Below are 21375 nucleotides of genomic sequence, written 5' to 3' on the forward strand. Positions count from 1 at the left end.
CTTCCATAGCCAAGTAAGCAGCACATGACTGCATATTCTCGAGTACACAGGCGGCAAGGTAGGCACATGCTGGCACGATTATCTTATGGTGAGCACGCCAACCAAACAGGCGGCTGGTGAGATGAGATGAGACCTCCGCGGCAATCGGATCCATCCGTGCGTGCGCGCGATTTTGTCTCTTTTGCGTTGCAAGTTGGGAGACAAGATAGATTCACCTCGCTAAATTATCTGAGACTACCACATGATGATACTACTCACCTTAATTCGTCGGTTGAATGGCTCACAATATTAAAAACTTGTACCAGCTCCAGCTCCAACTCCAACGGCTCTCCAGCAATACTCAAATATATGTATCCATGGACGATCGACCGGTCAGCTCCATCGGGTGCAATTATATGCGTGATCATTCAAATCCATGCATGATTGTATTATCTTCTCCCGTATTGCGCACGAATGGGTTGTCGTCGTCTTGCAATCAGATGCATTCATCAGTTTCTTTCTGTACATGCATGTGTGCATCCGATTTATAGGTTTTCAGCAACTATATATCCTGGTCGATCAACAGATTTCCTTGCTAGCTGGGGACAACATGCCTATGGGCTATGGATATTGGAGAGGCTATCTGTGTGGCGTTGAATGTTTGAACCCAAAGCTGCTAGAGCATCAAGCTAGGAACCGGTACGTGCAAAGGAAACAACCAGCAGACGGCGGAAAAACTACAAAACCCATCTATAATTCCGTCCTCCTCACCGGCAATACCGCTGGTCCGCTCCGTCTCTGATGGTCTTGGGATCTTGGAGGTGTGGCGGACCACGGTACCTCGCTGGCAGGCCGTTTCCGTTATTAATTTAGTTTGCTTTTTTGTCTCTTTTTTATGGTGAGGCGACGGCTAAATCCTGAAATTAGAATAAGGTCCTACCCGCTCTATCCTCGCTCCGGTGGTGCATCTAGCGCTAACGAAGGGCGCGTGAAGTTGTGTGCCCGTCGGATCTCCTAGGATCAGATCAGTTTTCGTGTTTGTTGGTGTGGTTTCATGTCAGTCTCCTTCGATCTACGGTTATCGTCATTGGCGATGGTTGTTGCTCTGGTGCGCTGGTCTTTTGGGACCTTAGCACAACGACTTCCCGTCTGTCTACTACAAGAAGCTCTACTATATGACAAGCTTTGCCTGACTCCAGTGATGGAGGGGCGAGGTCAGCGGCACGCCTTTGGGTAGTGCTAGTATCTGTAGTCGTTGCTAGGTGGTTCGAGTACCATTTTATAATTTTCTTTACTTTTTAGGCTATTTGTAATACTATTGATAATTATTAATAGATTGGTGGATTTTTCGCAAAAAGAAAAATGTTTGAACCCAAAAAGAAGGTGGATGTGTCGGCAACTATACCTGTATGCATACTCTGTTAAACAAATTAGGATGAACTAATTAAACGTGCCTGCTTTGTTGATAATTATTGTTTGTTAGTACAAAATTTATATATTTGGGGCAATCTTTGATGATGTCTGGGTAATCCTGTATGGAGATGCATAAATGATATTTGCAAGGTCATAGATCGCGTGTAACTAGTTTCAGAGAGTATGAATATCGAATCCACGGCGAAGTTTGATTACTAGTGGTTTAAGCAAAATAAAAATGATAGTTTAAAGTAAACTAAAATAAACGAGACAATGTGAATGATAGTAAAATAAAAGAAACTCAATACGGCGAAGCGTTTTCAGGAAATTATGGATCAACCACTAGCCTGGAGTACATCATCATGTCAAGGTGTGCCGTGCGTGGGTCTCCCCTATAGATCGCCTTAAGGGACGATTGCGATCGGCTCCACTTAGGGAATCGGATGTGTCAATTTAAGATGGGCTTGGACCATGTCACGTACGTGCCCTAGGATGCTTCCCATTGTATTGGTGCGCTGCTGATGTTTACCTAAGATTTGGCAAATTTGCTTTTTGTATATTTTTCTTTCTTTCTCTTACATGGTTTGAATAAATGTTTATATGTGAAAAATGTTCAAATTTAAATTCTTTCGATCTAAAAATTGTTCAAAGAGAAATTCATTCAAATGTTGAAATCTTTATATATAAATTTTTGTTCGGCTCTGAAAAATGTTCAAATTTAAAAATTATCCAGATTTGGAACTTGTTCATATTTAAAATTTGTTCAGATATACAAAATGTTCAAATTGAAAATTTGTTCATATTTTGAAATAGTTCACATACAAAATATGTTCGGATTTAAAAAAGTTTAAATTTGAAATTTGTTCATATTTTGAAATTGTTCGTATTTAAAATTTGTTCGGATTTGGCAAATATTCGAATTTGTACGGTTTTTCAATTTAAAAAACATTTTATAAAAGCTGAGCATTTTTATAAAATCAAACAGTTAAAAAATAGAATGATTTTCAAAACCAAACATTTTTCACAATAAAAAATCTGAAAATTGTTCAAACGACGGAAAATGTTCATTTCTAAAAAAATTCAAAATAAAAATTATTTAAACTTAAAACTGTTCAAATTTAAAATGTTCAAACTTAAAAAAAGTTCGAATTCAAAAAAGTTCTAATTTTGGAAAGTTCAGAAAAAACCAATCGGCAAAACCAAAAACTGGAGGGAAAAAACCAGCAGAACCACATAAAAACCAGTAGAAAATGGGAAAACTAAAAATAAAAATCCGAAGAAAAACCAATTCCGTCGCTAAAGGGCCGGCCCAACTCTATCCGGCTCTGAGCGGAGCGACCGCTCGCTACCGCGCTGAGCGGAGAATAGGGATCGTGGTACCTAGGTTCGTAGGTCATACGGACAGATTTAGCATACTTTACTGTAATTCTCAAAAAAAATGGTATACTTTACTGTCAGCCCAATTATGCCAAATCGGGGAGCCCAAGAAGACCGTAGGTATCCAAGTAACAAAAAAAAACCAGGCTTGTGTAAGTTATAGCCCAACTTGCTAGAGCAAAAAATCTATATTGTCAGTCTTGTGTATGTCAGCCTGTATTGATGTGCTGGTCCAAAGAAAAAAGCTGTATATACGTCCAAATTTCTAAACAAGCCAACAAGTACTACCTTGTGGTCAAATATCTTATAGATATACAGAGAGGACCGCACTACATACGTCATAACAACCATTCTCGACCCTGACTTTGCATAGAAATTTGACGTTAATTAATATGCTGCCTAATAAAGATTAAACCATATATATCTGCAATGCTTACATAAATAAGCTTAGTCTTAACCCATTTAGAGGCACCAATGTGATATATGACACACACAAATTTGTTATCTCATTTATCTTTTTCTCGTTACCTCTTTTAAAGCTGAATAGTGGGTTTCCCTACTACATATTTTTATAAATTTTATAATAAAGTTATTTAAAAATCAAAGAGGATAGAGTTAATTAGAATTGAGAACAAGCAAATGTGAGCACCATAAAGCGATAGCTAGGCTATCCAGGATGCTCGTTTGTCGCGAACGGGCTGGGCGAAGCGTACTCCAACTAGGCGTCGGCTTACCACGTGTCAAGCGTTTGACGGCGAGGAAAAGAAAACTCACCGGATAAGAAAATAATATGGCGGAAAACGACGGCCTCACGAGACGAGATTTGCTCGTCCTCCATTCGGCTAGGTACTTCCTGCTCCTTCCACGTGCCCCCTCCTCGACACGGAGGCGCTGGAACAAGGTTCTACGACGATGCCATGATCTCAACACGCGGTAGTGCCGATGAGTTCCCTGTGTTGGTGATCTTGTAGCCTAGCATCTCCTCGGTCCAGATATGCTTCAACCAACGTCGTGCAGGAAGGTCTAGCCACCAACATCATGCTTGACAATGATGCGTCGGGAGACAGGTAGCCGGCCAACCCTGTCTCTTTTCTTTCTCTTCCACCGCCATGGAGATTTGGGCCGGTTGAGCCTAGGTAGGTGTGTGTTCCTGGTATTGGTTCTTGCCACACCAATGGGCCATGCTTGGCTGCCTCTCCATGTCTTCCGATCTGGTTGGTAGTTAACTGGCGGTGAGGGGGCTACTGGTCTTGCGAATAATGGTGGCGGTCCTCGAATTCTTCTCACACCAAGTTGAAGATCTGTCCGATGCTTGTTCGCATCAGTCTAGATGGATTGTCGTGTTCTAGAAGGCCCTGCCGACGAAATTCATTGTGTGAATCATGCCTGAAGATTGCTTGATTGGGTGGTTTCGGTCGTGCGCACCCGTGTTTTTTAGCTGACCGTTTGGTTTCAGAGGGAGCGCTTCGAAGCTCTGCTGGCTGTTAATATCATGGATCTTTTTTTCTTTCCATGGTGCTGGCAGAGAAGGTCATGAAAGCCGAGATCGGTGGAATGGTCGGATCTTAGTGGTGATGTGGAATTGGCTTGGTGATTCGTGACTTGAAATAGCGACATGTATGTGGGGGCGGGGAGAAGTTCAGAGTTGTATCTTTCAGGGTGAAAATCTAAGGTATGACCTCAATTGGTTGTACCTAGCAATGTTACAAATACCCCTATGAATGCACGCACGACACCCTACCCCTATGAGCACCTCCGAGGGACTCAGCCGGCATATCTTGAGGTTGATGAAGTCACCACTGGCGCCTCGCTGTTGACGGGTACGTCACCTACCACTGAAAGCATAGCGCCAGTTAAATCCTGAAATATATTCAGGTAAATGCAAACACCCATGCTAAGTCTAGGACTTGAACCTGGGTGGGCTGGTTTCACCATAATGGACCTAACCACCAGAGCTTGCGTAATTGATATCTCCTTTTAGTTTTGTGAAACGTGTAATTGGTATCTTCGTGATACTAATATGTATGATCTTTATTGAAAATATATGCCTACATTAATAGACTAGTTAAGAATATATTTCCACCTACTACCTTCCCCACATGTCCACATGTACCAGTACTACACACCCATCACACGTACGAGTACGACATCACTCACACCAAGCCACTATATATAGTCTTCAGCGCTGTGGTGTGTCACTCAGGAGAGTGTGTCGTGCACACGGAGACAGAAACAACAGCCACAAGAAGATGCTGACCGGATCGACGTCTCAGCTGCTCCTCATGTCCGCCGCCACCGTCCACTACCTCCTCGCCGGAGGCTCCGGCGGAGGCGACGACCCCAACAGGTACCCCTGGGCCATGAAGTCCCTACACGAGCTCGACGCCGTCGTCCCCTCCATCGCCAGGGGCAAAAAGAGGCAAGCTGCAGAGGTAGACGAGCTGTCGGGGTTCCCGTTTCGGTGTCCCGTCTGCAAGCTCCCCTTCGAAACCGAAAAGGGAGTCCGCTGCCACATGCGCACCCACTGGAAGCGCGGCGGTATGCCACCGGTGGAAGATCTCCCCGTCGATGGGCAGCGCTACAGGTACGTTTGTGACCGGTGCCGGGAGCCGTTCGATACCAAGCAAGGCCTCGGCGGGCACCGCGCTAGCCACAGTGGCAAGAAAGGCTGCTTCTGGCTCGAGAAGCAGGAGGTCACCGAGGCCGCTGCTGCTGAAGAAGCTCGGAGGCCTGTCATGCTCGGCATCGATCTCAATGAACCAGCACCAGAGGCGGCCGTGGAAGAACAGGAGGAGTGAGATGCAGCATGCATACACCAGATCGATCCACGGAACAGCTAGCTAGATGCTAAAGGTTCCGGTTGATGGAGCTGTGCTTGCGTATACTCAAGTTTGTCCTTTAGTTTGCCTCTATGTTTTTCATGCGTTTCTCTCTTTGACTTCTTGATCCAGCTTAATTAGCTTGCAATGGAGACTTGGAGTACTGTAATAAGTCATTAGATCGATCAAGTATGCACCTGAACAAGGATTAGTAGAAGGATCTTTGCAAGAAAAAAGTATAAGAAATCAAAGGGCCAAGGATTATAGTCACTTGAGATTAGATCGGGGTGAATTGATAGATGGTTCTATGCAAAAGAGTTAAATAAAGTATTAATAGAACGATCAACCAGATTATCATTCTGCATACTGATGCTAATGCACAAATTAATTGCACTGTAAGTTCCCATATGTGTTTTCTTCGTTAACATAAATTCTAACACAAACTCCACTTCCATGCCCTTACTGCATATATTTTCATGGGACAGAAGAGACATGCAAATTCATGCCACGTGGTTGATGTGTGGGACACTTGGCATATTTGGTTGTATGTCAAACTTTTGAACCCATAGTTTTTGTAGAAACCATGAATTATTTGATACATACAAACGTAAATTATTTGAGGTTTTTGTCTTCAAATAAAGGTTATTAACTGGCTATCTCGGAGAAATCCGAATCGGATTCGGAAGACAAACTTGGCATAACTTCTCGGAAGACTGGCGTTGATATAGGATTTGCACACTTGTCGTGCCATACTTCTTATAATAATTTTAGAAAAAACACTTCAATAGGTTTTAGATAGTTCAAGACTAGCTGTGGTACAAATACTTGATGAAAATTAACCACACCCATTGTAAGATTAGGGTGGTATCATGGTACTTCCCTAGATCCTCCTGTGCGCAAGACTCGTTAATATGCATTCATATAATTTGATATAGTTAGGTTATTATTTTCATATGACCTATGGCATTGCCAAATAAAGGTTATTAGCTGGCTATCTCCGAGAAATCCGATTCGGATTCGGATGACTAATTTGGCATAACTTCTCGGAAAACTGGCGTTGATATAGGATCCGCCACACTTGGCGTGCCATACATCACATAATAATTTGAGAAAAAACAATGCAATAGGCCCGGTTGTGGTACAAATATTTGATGAATATCAACCACCAATTGTAATATTAGAGTGGTACCATGGTACCTCCCTAGATCGATATCCTCCAATGCGCAAGACTCACTAATATGCATTTATATAATTTGGTATAGTTAGGTTATTATTTTCATATGACCTATATGCCATTGCCAAATAAAGGTTATTGATTGGCTATCTCGGAGAAATCCGAATCGGATTCGGATGGCTAACTTGGTAACTTATGGGAAGACTATCATTGATATAGAATATGCCACATTTGGGGTGTCAAACGTCACATAATAATTTTAGAAAAAACACTTCAATTTAGATAGTTCAAGACCAGCTGTGGTACGAATACTTGATGAATAACAACCACCCATTGTGAGATTAGAGCGGTATCATGGTACTTCCCTAGATCCTCCCATGCGTAAGACTCATTAATATGAATTCATATAGTTTGGTATAGTTAGGTTGTTATTTTCATATGACCTATGCTATTGCCAAATAAAGGTTATTAACCGGCTATCTCGGAAAATCCGATTCGGGTTCGGATGACTAACTTGGCATAACTTCTCGGAAGACTGGCGTTGATATAGCCACACGTGGTGTGCCATACGTCACATAGCAATTTTAGAAAAAAAAAACACTTCAATAGGCTTTAGATAGTTCAAGACCGGCTGTGGTAGAAATACTTGATGAATATCAACCACCCATTGTAATATTAGCGTCCCTAGATCCTCCCATGCGCAAGACTCATTAATATGCATTCATATAATTTGGTATAGTTAGGTTGTTATTTTCATATGACCTATGCAATTGCCAAATAATGGTAATTAACTGGCTATCTCGGTGAAATCCGAATCGGATTCGGATGACTAACTTGGCATAGCTTCTCGGAAGACTATCATTGATATAGAATTTGCCACACTGGCCTCCACCAATGGCTATCGATCTACGGTTGGGTAGCTAGGTAGCTTTTCTAAGGTAAAGCGACTGGCCCTAGTGCAGCCCCGATCATGATGTCTCTGCTTGCGTCTGTCGCGTCGCTGGGGCTAACAACGTCAACCCGTGAAGATGGGTCTGGTTACATAATTTGAAATGATATGGGATAACTCATTGAGGCAGGGTGTTTCAAACACCCCGCATATTATAGACCCTCATACCAGTGAGTTACTCGCATGGAGGGAAGGGCTCGAGGCTGTTGTTAGGATGGGCATATCAGAGGTGATTCTTCAAACGGACTGCAGCAATCTTATCAAGCTATGGCACACATTTTCGATGAGATGAAGATTTTAAGTACGAGTTTCCAGGACTTCAAGTTTCTCCATTTAGGTTGGGATGCAAATAATGGGGCACATAGATGTGCCAGATGAATATTAACCACACCCATTGTAAGATTATGGTGGTATCATGGTACTTCCCTAGATCCTCCCATGCGCAAGACTCGTTAATATGCATTCATATAATTTGGTATAGTTAGTTTGTTATTTTCATATGACCTATGTCATTGCCAAATAAAGGTTATTAACTGACTATCTCCGAGAAATCCGATTCGGATTCGGATGACTAATTTGGCATAACTTCTCGGAAAACTGGCGTTGATATAGGATCCGCCACACTTGGCGTGCCATACATCACATAATAATTTGAGAAAAAACAACGCAATAGGCTTTAAATAGTTCAAGACCGGTTGTGGTACAAATATTTGATGAATATCAACCACCCATTATAATATTAGAGTGGTACCATGGTACCTCCCTAGATCGATATCCTCCAATGCGCAAGACTCACTAATATGCATTTATATAATTTGGCATAGTTAGGTTATTATTTTCATATGACCTATGCCATTGCCAAATAAAGGTTATTGATTGGCTATCTCGGAGAAATCCAAATCGGGTTCGGATGGCTAACTTGGTAACTTATGGGAAGACTATCATTGATATAGAATATGCCACATTTGGGGTGTCATACGTCACATAATAATTTTAGAAAAAAACACTTCAATTTAGATAGTTCAAGACCGGCTGTGGTACAAATACTTGATGAATATCAACCACCCATTGTGAGATTAGAGCGGTATCATGGTACTTCCCTAGATCCTCCCATGCGCAAGACTCATTAATATGAATTCATATAGTTTGGTATAGTTAGGTTGTTATTTTCATATGACCTATGCTACTGCCAAATAAAGGTTATTAACCGGCTATCTTAGAAAATCCGATTCGGATTCGGATCACTAACTTGGCATAACTTCTCGGAAGACTGGCATTGATATAGCCACACGTGGTGCGCCATACGTCACATAGCAATTTTAGGAAAAAAACACTTCAATAGGCTTTAGATAGTTCAAGACCGGCTGTGGTACAAATACTTGATGAATATCAACCACCCATTGTAATATTAGCGTCCCTAGATCCTCCCATGCGCAAGACTCATTAATATGCATTCATATAATTTGGTATAGTTAGGTTGTTATTTCCATATGACCTATGCAATTGCCAAATAAAGGTAATTAACTGGCTATCTCGGTGAAATCCGAATCGGATTCGGATGACTAACTTGGCATAGCTTCTCGGAAGACTATCATTGATATAGAATTTGCCACACTGGCCTCCACCAATGGCTATCGATCTACGGTTTGGTAGCTAGGTAGCGTTTCTAAGGTAAAGCGACTGGCCCTAGTGCAGCCCCGATCATGATGTCTCTGCTTGCGTCTGTCGCGTCGCTGGGGCTAACAACGTCAACCCGTGAAGATGGGTCTGGTTACATAATTCGAAATGATATGGGGGAACTCATTGAGGCAGGGTGTTTCAAACACCCGCATATTATAGACCCGCATACCAGTGAGTTACTCGCATGGAGGGAAGGGCTCGAGGCTGCTGTTAGGCTGGGCATATCAGAGGTGATTCTTCAAACGGACTGCAGCAATCTTGTCAAGCTATGGCACACATTTTCCACGAGATGAAGATTTTAAGTACGATTTTCCAGGATTTCAACTTTCTCCATTTAGGTTGGGATGCAAATAATGGGGCACAGTGCCAGATGAATATTAACCACACCCATTGTAAGAAGATTAGGGTGGTATCATGGTACTTCCCTAGATCCTCCCATGCACAAGACTCGTTAATATGCATTCATATAATTTGGTATAGTTAGGTTGTTATTTTCATATGACCTATGTCATTGCCAAATAAAGGTTATTAACCGGCTATTTCCGAGAAATCCGATTCGGATTCGGATGACTAATTTGGCATAACTTCTCGGAAAATTGGCGTTGATATAGGATCTGCCACACTTGGCGTGCCATACATCACATAATAATTTTAGAAAAAACAATGCAATAGGCTTTAGATAGTTCAAGACCGGTTGTGGTACAAATATTTGATGAATATCAACCACCCATTGTAATATTACAGTGGTACCATGGTACCTCCATAGATCGATATCCTCCAATGTGCAAGACTCATTAATATGCATTTATATAATTTGGTATAGTTAGGTTATTATTTTCATATGACCTATGCCATTGCCAAATAAAGGTTATTGATTGGCTATCTCGGAGAAATCCAAATCGGGTTCGGATGGCTAACTTGGTAACTTATGGGAAGACTATCATTGATATAGAATATGCCACATTTGGGGTGTCGTACGTCACATAATAATTTTAGAAAAAACACTTCAATTTAGATAGTTCAAGACCGGCTGTGGTACAAATACTTGATGAATAACAACCACCCATTGTGATATTAGAACGGTATCATGGTACTTCCTTAGATCCTCCCATGCGCAAGACTCATTAATATGAATTCATATAGTTTGGTATAGTTAGGTTGTTATTTTCATATGACCTATGCTATTGCCAAATAAAGGTTATTAACCGGCTATCTCGGAAAATCCGATTCGGGTTCGGATGACTAACTTGGCATAACTTCTCGGAAGACTGGCGTTGATATAGCCACACGTGGTGTGCCATACGTCACATAGAAATTTTAGAAAAAAAACACTTCAATAGGCTTTAGATAGTTCAAGACCGGCTGTGGTACAAATACTTGATGAATATCAACCACCCATTGTAATATTAGCGTCCCTAGATCCTCCCATGCGCAAGACTCATTAATATGCATTCATATAATTTGGTATAGTTAGGTTGTTATTTTCATATGACCTATGCAATTGCCAAATACAGGTAATTAACTGGCTATCTCGGTGAAATCCGAATCGGATTCGGATGACTAACTTGGCATAGCTTCTCGGAAGACTATCATTGATATAGAATTTGCCACACTGGCATCCACCAATGGCTATCGATCTACGGTTGGGTAGCTAGGTAGCTTTTCTAAGGTAAAGCGACTGGCCCTAGTGCAGCCCCGATCATGGTGTCTCTACTTGCGTCTGTCGCGTTGCTAGGGCTAACAACGTCAACCCGTGAAGATGGGTCTGGTTACATAATTCAAAATGATATGGGGGAACTCATTGAGGCAGGGTGTTTCAAACACCCGCATATTATAGACCCTCATACCAGTGAGTTACTCGCATGGAGGGAAGGGCTCGAGGCTACTGTTAGGCTGGGTATATCAGAGGTGATTCTTCAAACTGATTGCAGCAATCTTGTCAAGCTATGGCACACATTTTCCATGAGATGAAGATTTTAAGTACGAGTTTCCAGGACTTCAAGTTTCTCCATTTAGGTTGGGATGCAAATAATGGGGACATAGATGTGCCAGAGAAGTTGTTTTAGGCGTTTTACTTCCTGTTCGCTATGATGTGATTCAGTCACTCTGATCATATCCCCCCTTAAATAAAGCAGTGGATTACGATAAAAAAGAGGACCCCTTAAAACTGGCCAAGGCTGGACCAAAATAATCTGAAATGAGCGAAATGGGCCGTCCAGAGGCCCGGTAAATTAAAAGTGCAAAAAACGAAGTCCAATTCCATGTGGTGGTGTACTGCCTTTAATTTTTAGCTAGTTTTAAATGTTTCCAAATAAAGGTTATTAAGATGCTATCTTGGAGAAATCCGAATCGGATTCGGATCACCAACTTAGCAGTACTTCTCGGAAGACTAGCGGTTCATATAGGTTTTGCCACACTTGGCATGCCATACCTCACTATTTTTACTGGTAAAAAGGAAGCTTAATTATTCAGAAAGGGTTACAAGACGGTCCTGCTCCAGGATCTAAAAGATTTCATCGGGCCTGAACCTAACCATGTGAAACAGTGAAAGTACTATGATCAACCCTCTCCATATTAGCGAGGTTGTGGCTAACCCTAATCTGAGAATGCTGCACTTTTACAATATCAAAAACTCTCTTGACTAACTAAAACTTTAAGTACAGAAAAAAGTGAACCAAATATGATCTATCATCCCGTCACTTGTTCTTAGTAGCAGCAACAAGTTGGAAGCAACCCGTTTCAACAATAGTTGGCAGATTACTATGTTGAAGCGCCAACTGCAATCCTTCGATGCACACACATACTTCTGCTTCCAGGGGACACTATCACAATTTTCTAGGGAACGGCATGCAGAAAATATAATGTTACCGCGGTCATCGCGCAAAGAGCCATGCCAGAACCTCTAGTACCATCCCCAACATGGAAAGACCCATCAATTGTGACTATGAGTTTGGTGGTTTTTCTTTGACAGTACAGGACTCCAACGCTGATGATTGAACCTGAGGGCCCTTGCCTTTGATTGCCTCCTCAACTGAAAGGGTCCTAATATTTCTAATCAAACTCCATTAGCTACACAGAAATCTTTTTGAATTTTCCACCATCGGTAACGGTTTGTCATGGTTCACTTCATTCCTACAGTGCCTCGTCCTCCAGGCCACAAGAAGCGTGGTATCAATCATTTCAACAAGAATATTCAGAATAACATTTTGGAACCAGAGCGACGGATGGAGATGAAGATCTCCATGAGATGGCAGCCCCCAAATCTTCCTCATCGCGTCCCATAGGTTAGAAGCATGTGGGCATTTACAGAGTGCATGCATTGTACATCTTCCTTCTCCATATTGATATGTTACATATCCGCGTGACCCTGAAATTACAGGTCAATTTATTCTCCTTCGTTGCTAGAGCATTAGACGCTGCTTTCCAGGAAAAAATTCTTTACTTTAGGCGGTACCTCACTTAATAAGTTGAAAAACAACACTTCAATAGGCTTTAGATAGTTCAAGAAATAGGCCATGGTACAAATACTTGATGATATCAACGACACATTGTAACATTAGAGTGATACCATGGTGCCTCCCTAGATCCTCTCATGCGCAAGACACATTAATATGTATATATGTTGTATCTGTGTCAAACCTTAGAGGATTAGATTTTTAAAACAGTTCATAAAAACATACACATTATGTAGATCGAAATCCTTACATAGAATATGCAAACACACAAGAACATATATTGCAATGAACCTACAGTGGATGCTCGTAAAACTAAGTTGTCAAACCAAAAATGCTCATTAACTCAAGTTGCTGAGAAGAAACGAAGTTGACTCAAGAATATCTTTACGGTTTAGGGAAACTATATATTGCCGAATGCGGAGCGTGCAGGTGCAGAGGGAGTAGTGGCTTAAATTTAACTGAATAAGTGGTCACAGAAAAATAGATTAAGATGATGGAAACAATTTGAGATTGACGGCCGGGCATGTTTGCTGCCTTTGCTGGGACCAAAGGCATATTACATGGGAGGATGTGATAAACAATATACCTGGCCGGCTGAACTTGCTATGGAAACAAATGTAAACACAAGAATTTAAGCAATCAGGTAAGTTGTCATCGTTCACAATTTTCTTAGTGCATTTGATTGAAATTCAGGCTCAAAAGTGGCGTGTGGTTGGACCGAAGTTAATAATCTGAAATGACCCAAATGGGCCGTCCAGAGATAATCTGAAATGAAAAGCCCAAAAAACGAACTCGAAATCCCTGTGGTGGCCAGTGTACTGCGCGCGTTTAATTTTTGGCTAGTTTTAAATGTTCCCCTTAGTTGTCCAGATATATTTCTCCTTAAAGGCAATCTACTGTTAATTGCCAATCTTATCTTTTTCCGGGGCATTAATTGGTAGCCAAAATATTTCTGCTCTAGTAGTCTATTTAACGTGCTGCAGCTGTGACGCAGAGAGAGAGAGAGAGAGAGAGCAGCGTGAGCAGTGCCACACCGAGATGGTTAACGGGAAGGGATCTCCGTCGAGGTCGCCCCAGCAGCCTTCGACGCCGCCGGGCGCCGGCGGCGGCGACATGCCCGCAAGGCACCACCCGAGCATGAAGTCCGTGTACCAGCTGATCCACACCGCCCCCCGCAAGAGACCGGCCGAACGGGACCCCGTCCCGTGCTCGTCATGCGACGGCGTCTACGCCTGCGAGGAGGACCTGCAGTGCCACATCCGGCGCTGCCATGTCCCTCGCAGCTGGCGTCGCGCCAGGGAGCAAGCGCGCTCCGCCGGGAAGGGGCTGTCCAGTTCCAGCGGGACCGGCGAGAAGGACAGCTCCGTTGTCTCGAAGCAGAACGTGGAGCAGGAGCAGGAGAAGCAAGGGGACAAGGAAGCCGCTGTAGAAGCTCCCGCGATGACCGAGGAGCAGGAGCAGGAGAAGCAAGGGGACAAGGACGCCGCCGCAGAACCTCCGGCGAGGCCCGAGGAGCTGGAGCAGAAGAAGCAAGTGGACAAGGACGCCGCCGCAGAACCGCCGGCGAGGTCCGAGGAGCTGGAGCAGGAGAAGCAAGGGGACAAGGACGCTGCCGCCGAAGCTCCGGCGAGGCCCGAGGAGCAGGAGCAGCAAGGAGACAAGGAAGCCGCCGCAGAAGCTCCCGCCGTCAAGCACGCCTTTGATCTGAACGAGCCGGTGCCTGGTGTGTTCTTTGATCTGAACGATCTGGCCCCTGAGGTGGTGGTGGATGAGGAGAACACATCCAGTGGCTAGCCAGCTAGTGTAGTGTCTATCTAGGTCGGTCGAGTTTGATCTTGCATGTTGTGTGCGAATACAGTTTGATCTTGGTCTGTTTTTTTCCCTTTAGTGTTGTACCGTACCTGTCCTAGCACAACATTGATCGACCTGGAGAATAAAATGGTTTGGTGATTTCGTATGAAATTAGATGAAGTTCATATGTTCCTGAAACTAGACCATATATGGACCAAAGGAGTGTATATTGGACTGTTAATGGTGTCAAAGTAATTATTACCTGGCAAGTAAAACTTTTGCCAATATGAATTTGGAACTTAATCCGACAGCGTCTATTGAAATCCGACTCGGATGCGGATGTCGCACCGAAAGATATTTTCTACCTGTGTATATTGGATTGTTCATGGAGCACTACTATGACTTTTACTCCCAATTTCAATAGGTGTCAAAGTATCTATTACCTGACAAATAAAACTTGTGAGAACAATTTGCAACTTAATCTGACAGTGGGTATTGAAATCCGACTCGGATTCGGATGTCACATTGAATGATATTTTCCGCCAGTGTATATAGAACTGTCCATGGATGACTACTATGAATTTTACTCCCAATTTCAATAGGTGTCAAAGTAATTATTACCTGCCAATAATTTGCAACTTAATCCAACAGTGGGTTTTGAAATCCGACTCGGATTCGGGTGTTTCGACTTTATTTACTTTGCTTCCAAAGCAGACGTAATTTAATATTGTTAAAAAACTGATTCTTAGTGGTAGATTCAAAAGTGAGCTGCACTAGTAGAATATGATTTAGCATATGAATCATTGCATGCTATGAGAGATCAAGTTATCTCCGATTTTATTGTTGATCATAAGATTAAGGTTGACAGAAGTATTAATTATGTTAGTGTTTGCTCATGGAAACTTTATTTTGATGTATCGGTTTGTAGAGAAGGAAAATGTGTCGATAATGTTTTAGTTTCACCTAACAACGTTATTTATGAAACATCGTTCTGTTTGGAATGTTTTTTGTACCAATAACCAAACTGAATATGAGATTTTATTATTTGGCTTACAAAATTTATTAGACATGGGTGTGTAAACCCATCTGAAAACCGTTCGACACTCTCAAACGCCTAAAAGTATGTGAAGCCAATCAAGAACGTGTTGTCACCGTGAGGGAGAGCCTCCTAGATCCACTGAGTACACAAAGTGAAGATCCTTGCCATCAGATCTTGAATGGTTGCCGCACGTACCTTATACCCAACAAGTTTCACTAGAGCAGTGGGTGAACTTCGTCGGTGCCAAGCCAACTTTGTACAAACTATCAGGTTTTTTTCTTTCCAAAATGCGGAATACCCCGGCCTCTACATCAATTGATGCATACGGTCTCATTTATTTCATTATTTGGGATCATGTCTGTTACAGTTCAATGTTCATATAAGTAGCACGTAAACCCGGAATACCAAGTAGTACTCCATTGGCCATTTCTCATCTTTTGCGAAGTCCTACTTTAGACTAGAACGCAAAATAGTTTCAGAACTAGTTTTCTATGAAATATCAACACATTTTAGATATATTTACCATATAATATCGCTTACACCAATACCAAGACTTTCCATACATTTTACATATATTCTCCCTCCTCGTTTTCTCATCTTCCGGGTCTCTGTTGACAAACAAATTAACCTGTCAAAAATGTTTCACTGTTGTTCTTTCCTTCATCATTCCTCTCAAGAACATACCTCACACACAACATTCAGCATAACTGGGGAAGGAACCTGATGGCGGATCAGGCGAGAACACCGACGCGCAACCACACCACAACCGCAGTATTCGAGGGCCTCAAAACATGTGCTCGCCTATAGTAACCTGGCAGCTCTCCTAGCATTCTAATAGGCTTGTGCACCCGAGGTTGAAAAGATCGAGCTGAGCTGAAGATTGTTTGGAAGCTTCACCGAGCTCAACTCCAACTTGTCCCTTCCATTGAATCTAAGGACCAGCAACGACCACGCTCTCACCCGCTATCGTTGCATATTCGACGGTACTTCATAGGAGGGATCCTTACGGAGGGGAGAATAAATAAGGGCCATAGGGCGAAATGCTACCGGGTCTGGAGTACGCGATTTACCCAGCTTCGAAACACCTACTCGAAGACAGGACCTACTGCTGGTTGTCTGAAATTATATGGAACATCTCGAAAGGAAAGGCTCTAACACCCTTAGCTGAAGCATCTTCAAACCCATTTCTGATCCAAATGCAGCAGAGAGAGTTATCATTGTGCTCCACCTCACCAACAAGCATTGATGTCTCCTTCCCGATGTCAATGGTGGTGTTGAAAAATTACAATCCGCTAGGTATGGGTCTTCAGATCTTGCTTCGCCTGATCTATTTTTGATCTTTTATCGTTGTTGCCATAAGGAGGATTATCCTCGCAGTTTTTATCCCGGCTGCTACGTCCTCGACAATGGTGATTCGTACTCTCGGCTCTCTATCGACGATGCCAAAGCTAGTCGATTGTTAGTCCACTGGTGTTGGTACACTGGCCGTTATTGAATGTCTGCTTTAATGGTTGCGTGCGTGAGAACTTTCGTCGGTATTTATAAGTCTATGGTTCGTTATCTATATTAGGCTGCCTTCAGAAGAGTACAAGATTGTGTTTTGGAAGATAAAAGAATTCGAAGACCTCGAAAATTTGTTACTATCGTTTAGACTTTATTTTGTAATCATTGGAGTCAGTTCATGTATCTCTACCATGTACTATTTGTTACTGTGAATATATGTGATATTGATTGTAAAAAAAACTAGTTTCCGGTGAAATATCAACACATTTTAGATATATTTACCATATAATATCGCTTACACCAATATTCCAACACCAACAGTTGCCTTACATTTTACATATATTCTCCCTTCTTGCTTTCTCATCTTCCGGGCTTCTGTTTGACAAACAAATTAACCTGTCAAAAATGTTTCAGTGTTGTTCTTTCCATTATCACTCCTCTCAAGAACTTACCTCACACACAACATTTAGAGCAACTCTTTCCCATCTCTTTCGATGAACAGGAGTAATTCGATTGATTTAATTTGGAGCTGAGTTCATCACGAGGTGCTTTAATTCCACAATGCATGATTCTTCTTCTACGACTGACACTTTCGTGCAAGCTGAATCAAAGAGTTGGCCTTCCTCTGCGCTCTGCTTGTGCCGCTCTTGGCGATCTCCGTAAGCTGCTCCTGGAGGCCGAACCCGAGCGCATGCACCATGAGGGCATTGTTGTTCGATCCCAGCTCAAGCAGCACGGACAGCGCACACTCCTTATTCTTGGGAGTACCCTCCTTGACGATCTGCACAAGTGTCTCCATGAACCCCTCGGACCCAATCTCGCTACGGCATGCCGAGTGGGAACCCAGAAGGAGGAAGATGGAGAGGGCCTCGTCGACCATGTTGAGCTTCTTGTCGACAAGGATCTTGAGCAGCGCCGGCACGATACCAGCCTCGATGGCCCTGAACTTGTTTTGGTGGTTCAGCATCAGGTTAAATAAGGCCGTGGCAGCGTCCTTCTTCCCCCTGATGGTCCCTTCCTTTAGGAGTTTCACCAATGGAGGCACGCCTCCCATAGCCCCTATGGCCACCTTGTTCTCGTCCACCATGGACAGGCTGAACAGCGCTGCCGCGGAATTCTCCTGCCCCTCTACACTGCCGTTTTTCAGGACTTCGATTATGAGAGGGATGGCTCTACCCTTGGCGATCAGCACCTTGTTGGCCTCGTCAATCGACAAGTTGAGCAACGACGTGACCGTGTGTTCCTGGATCTTCTTGTCAGGGTACTGCAGGAGGCCGAGAAGGGCCGCAATGCCGCCACTGTCGGTGATGAGTGCACGGTTCTCTGGGCTCTCCTTGGAAAGCGTTCGGATCTTCTTGACGGCCTTGCGCTGCACGTCGAGGTTCGCCGACGACAGGTCCTTCACCAGCGACGGGACGAGGACCTCCTTGCTCACTTCCTGCTCGACAACAGGTTCTTCAGCAGGCTCCCCATTCTGCATCTCCACCTTGTTCTTCTCACACCATTGCAGGATCAAGTTCTTGAGAGCAAAATTTGGCGCCAGCGACAGGTGCGCCAACGGCTGCTGGGTCTTGGGGCATGTCCGCTGACCTGCGTCCAACCACTTCTGTATCCTTCTCCTCTCATATGTCTGAAAAAATCCGATCAGAACATTCAGATTGTGATCACCAAGACGAAATTGCACTCGCTAGAAATTTGAACTGGTGATGGAGGAGGAGAAAAGTACTGACCCGGCCACTGGCAATGATGACGGGATCAGTCATGATCTCGAGGGAGATGGGGCAGAGGAAGTCGTTGGGGATCATGAGGGAGGGGCACTTCTCGAGGTACTTGGGGATGGAGACCTCGCCGAGGATGTTCTTCTCGTCGACGCCTGCGACATCCTTGAGCTTGTGGAGGAGCTCGATGATCTGCCTGGTGCTCTCAGCTTGCTGCCCGTTGCGCTCGTTGATGAGCTTCTTGATGGCCATGGTCTCGGCGCGCAGGTCGGCGAGGCTCTGCAGCTCCAGCTTCTTGGCCAGGCGCTCGAGGATGGCGCGGTCGGCGCTGCGGTCCTCCTTGTCCTGGAGCACCACCATGAAGTCCATGGCGAGCTCCATGTCCTGGGTGTCCGCCCTCTTCTTGCTCCGCTTCAGCTGGGTGTTGATCAGCTCCACCTGCGCGCGCGCGTTTTAGTTGGATCAAGCCACAATGCATTTGATCGAGCGGGTGAGGTGCAAGAAAATATATGTACCTGCTCCTTGACCTCGTCGGAGATGCCGATCTCCGAGTAGGGCATGCCGTCGAGAGCGAGGTTGATCTTCTCGTACACTGCCCGGAACCTCCCCTGCACCGCCTCGCTCTCCAGCGACTGCGAAATCAAATCGTTCGTGCTGGAGGCCATTAGAACCAGCGAGCGAGCGGCAAGAATGGTAGTGCAAGGAAGAAGAGAGCGATGGGTTATTCGTACGAGAAAGATCTTGCTGCCGTCGTGGCAGCAGCGGAGGAGGCGGCGCGCGGCCTGGAATGCGCGGCCGAGGAGGGCGAGGCGGCGGTAGGCATCGTCGGTGAGGGGCCGGGCGGGGGCGGCCTCGCGGAGCTCCTCGATGAGCGGGAGCACGAGCTGCAGCCAGCGGAGGAGGTTGAAGGACTCCTTGCGCTGCGAGCGGCGGAACTCCTGGAAGGCGCGCGCGGACCCTACGGTGGCGAGCAGCTCGTCCAGCAGGTCCCCGTCGGAGAGCTGCCGCCCCGACGGCTCCGGCTCGAGCGGCTCCGGCAGCTCCTGGTCCGACGCCGGCCGCGTCCCGAAGAGCGTCGACAGCATCGGTCCGTCGGTCGGGGCGAGTGGAGACAGAGAGAGAAAGCCTGAGCAGGAGCTGGAAATGGCGATGGGTGATCGATCGAATAGGAGGAGGAAGAAGGATAATTGTTTTGGCGGTCTGAGCTGAATTTCAGGAGCACGTAGCCTTCAAAAATAGCAAATGCAACCATTGATTTTTCTTTTTTCCTCCTCTTCCTTCCACACTCGTCACCTCTTCCCGTACATAGTGCTTTTTGCCCTTCTCTCTAGTCTCCATATACGTGATTAATAGTCTAAATATTTTGTCTGTAATTTAAAAAATTATACATGTGTGTAGACATTACGAAATCCATTCATATTCTTGGTTTCATTGAGAATAATAATAATAACAATAACCAACATCATTTTTTTGCCAATCAATAATAATCAACATCATAGTAGATGGAAGATGCCAAACATATATTTGGTGCACCTGAGTCACTACGGGAAAAAAAGCATTGTCGTGCGGCGCGTCTTTGCCATGCGCCTGCGCACGGCAAAGAAGTCTTCGTCATGCGATGGCACAAAACTGCACGTCAAAGAATGACCGCATGGCAAAGAATGAAGAAAAACACATAACAAAGACCTTTGGATGGCAAAGACCCCTCATAGCGCACGGTAAAGAAAATGTCGACGATAAAGTCGTATCAAGGTGCACGACAGAGTCGCCGAACACGGCAAAGCACAAAAGACATCGTCGTGCACACCTTTGCCTAGTGTTTTTAACAAATGCATGGCAAAGCAAGCCTTTTCCTAGTATTTTTAACAGCACACGACAAAGAAGCCTTTGCCTAGTGTAAGCACATGACAAAGATGTAAAAACTGGATTTCGTGGCGTGGTATAGTTATTAACAAATGAACATTTAGCCCAGTGGCAAGGTTGCACGCTTTCCATATTTTGCGTCCTAGGTTCGAATCCCAAACCGGCCAGTTTGGGGTTTTTTTTTAGGTAAAACATATTTGGTACACGGCAAAAAAGCGACCTCGCAGGGCAATGAAGCCTTTGCCGTCAATAGCATTGTCGTGGGACCTTTGCCGTGCGGCGTCGCACGACAAAGCCTTTACCGTGCATATCGGCCCTTTGCCGTGCAAATAGTTGCACGGCAAAATCTTGTTTTCCCATAGCGAGTACTCCTGATTTTCAAAATATTTGAAATATATATTTATGTGTTTTAAACAATTATAATTTGTTTACAACCGGAATCCACCAACAGTTACATGATGCATGTTTGTGTTGATTAGAAGGGACTTTTTTTTTTGATGGAAATACTTGTATTCACCCAACAGTAGCAAGGATACAAGATCTGAACGCGTACAAATACAAGCAAAACAGAAGCGGATACATGCAGAGGAACTGCTGAGAATCTTCATCTTCATC

At 44.1% G+C, this 21375-nt stretch overlaps 1 protein-coding gene across 1 annotated transcript; it reads right to left on the bottom strand.

Moving 5' to 3' along the window:
- Positions 1–17756: 17756 nt before the first annotated feature.
- LOC124684638 (U-box domain-containing protein 15-like) lies at positions 17757–19982 on the bottom strand. Its single transcript, XM_047218909.1, has 4 exons — positions 19629–19982; positions 19413–19529; positions 18910–19335; positions 17757–18809 (listed from the first exon to the last, which is right to left on the bottom strand). Exons 1-4 carry the CDS (start codon positions 19980–19982, stop codon positions 17757–17759), a joined length of 1950 nt encoding a protein of 649 aa, XP_047074865.1.
- Positions 19983–21375: the final 1393 nt, after the last annotated feature.

Source organism: Lolium rigidum, chromosome 1 (assembly GCF_022539505.1).
Source record: "Lolium rigidum isolate FL_2022 chromosome 1, APGP_CSIRO_Lrig_0.1, whole genome shotgun sequence".
In the NCBI taxonomy this organism is placed as follows: domain Eukaryota; kingdom Viridiplantae; phylum Streptophyta; class Magnoliopsida; order Poales; family Poaceae; genus Lolium; species Lolium rigidum.

Bases quoted from the DNA above. Each gene is read 5' to 3' on its own strand.
- LOC124684638 (XM_047218909.1), bottom strand. From the start codon at position 19,982: ATGCTGTCGACGCTCTTCGGGACGCGGCCGGCGTCGGACCAGGAGCTG. The intron at 19,530-19,628 runs GTACGAATAACC...TTGATTTCGCAG, and splicing joins ACGGCAGCAAGATCTTTCTC to TCGCTGGAGAGCGAGGCGGT. The intron at 19,336-19,412 runs GTACATATATTT...GCGCGCGCGCAG, and splicing joins CCGACGAGGTCAAGGAGCAG to GTGGAGCTGATCAACACCCA.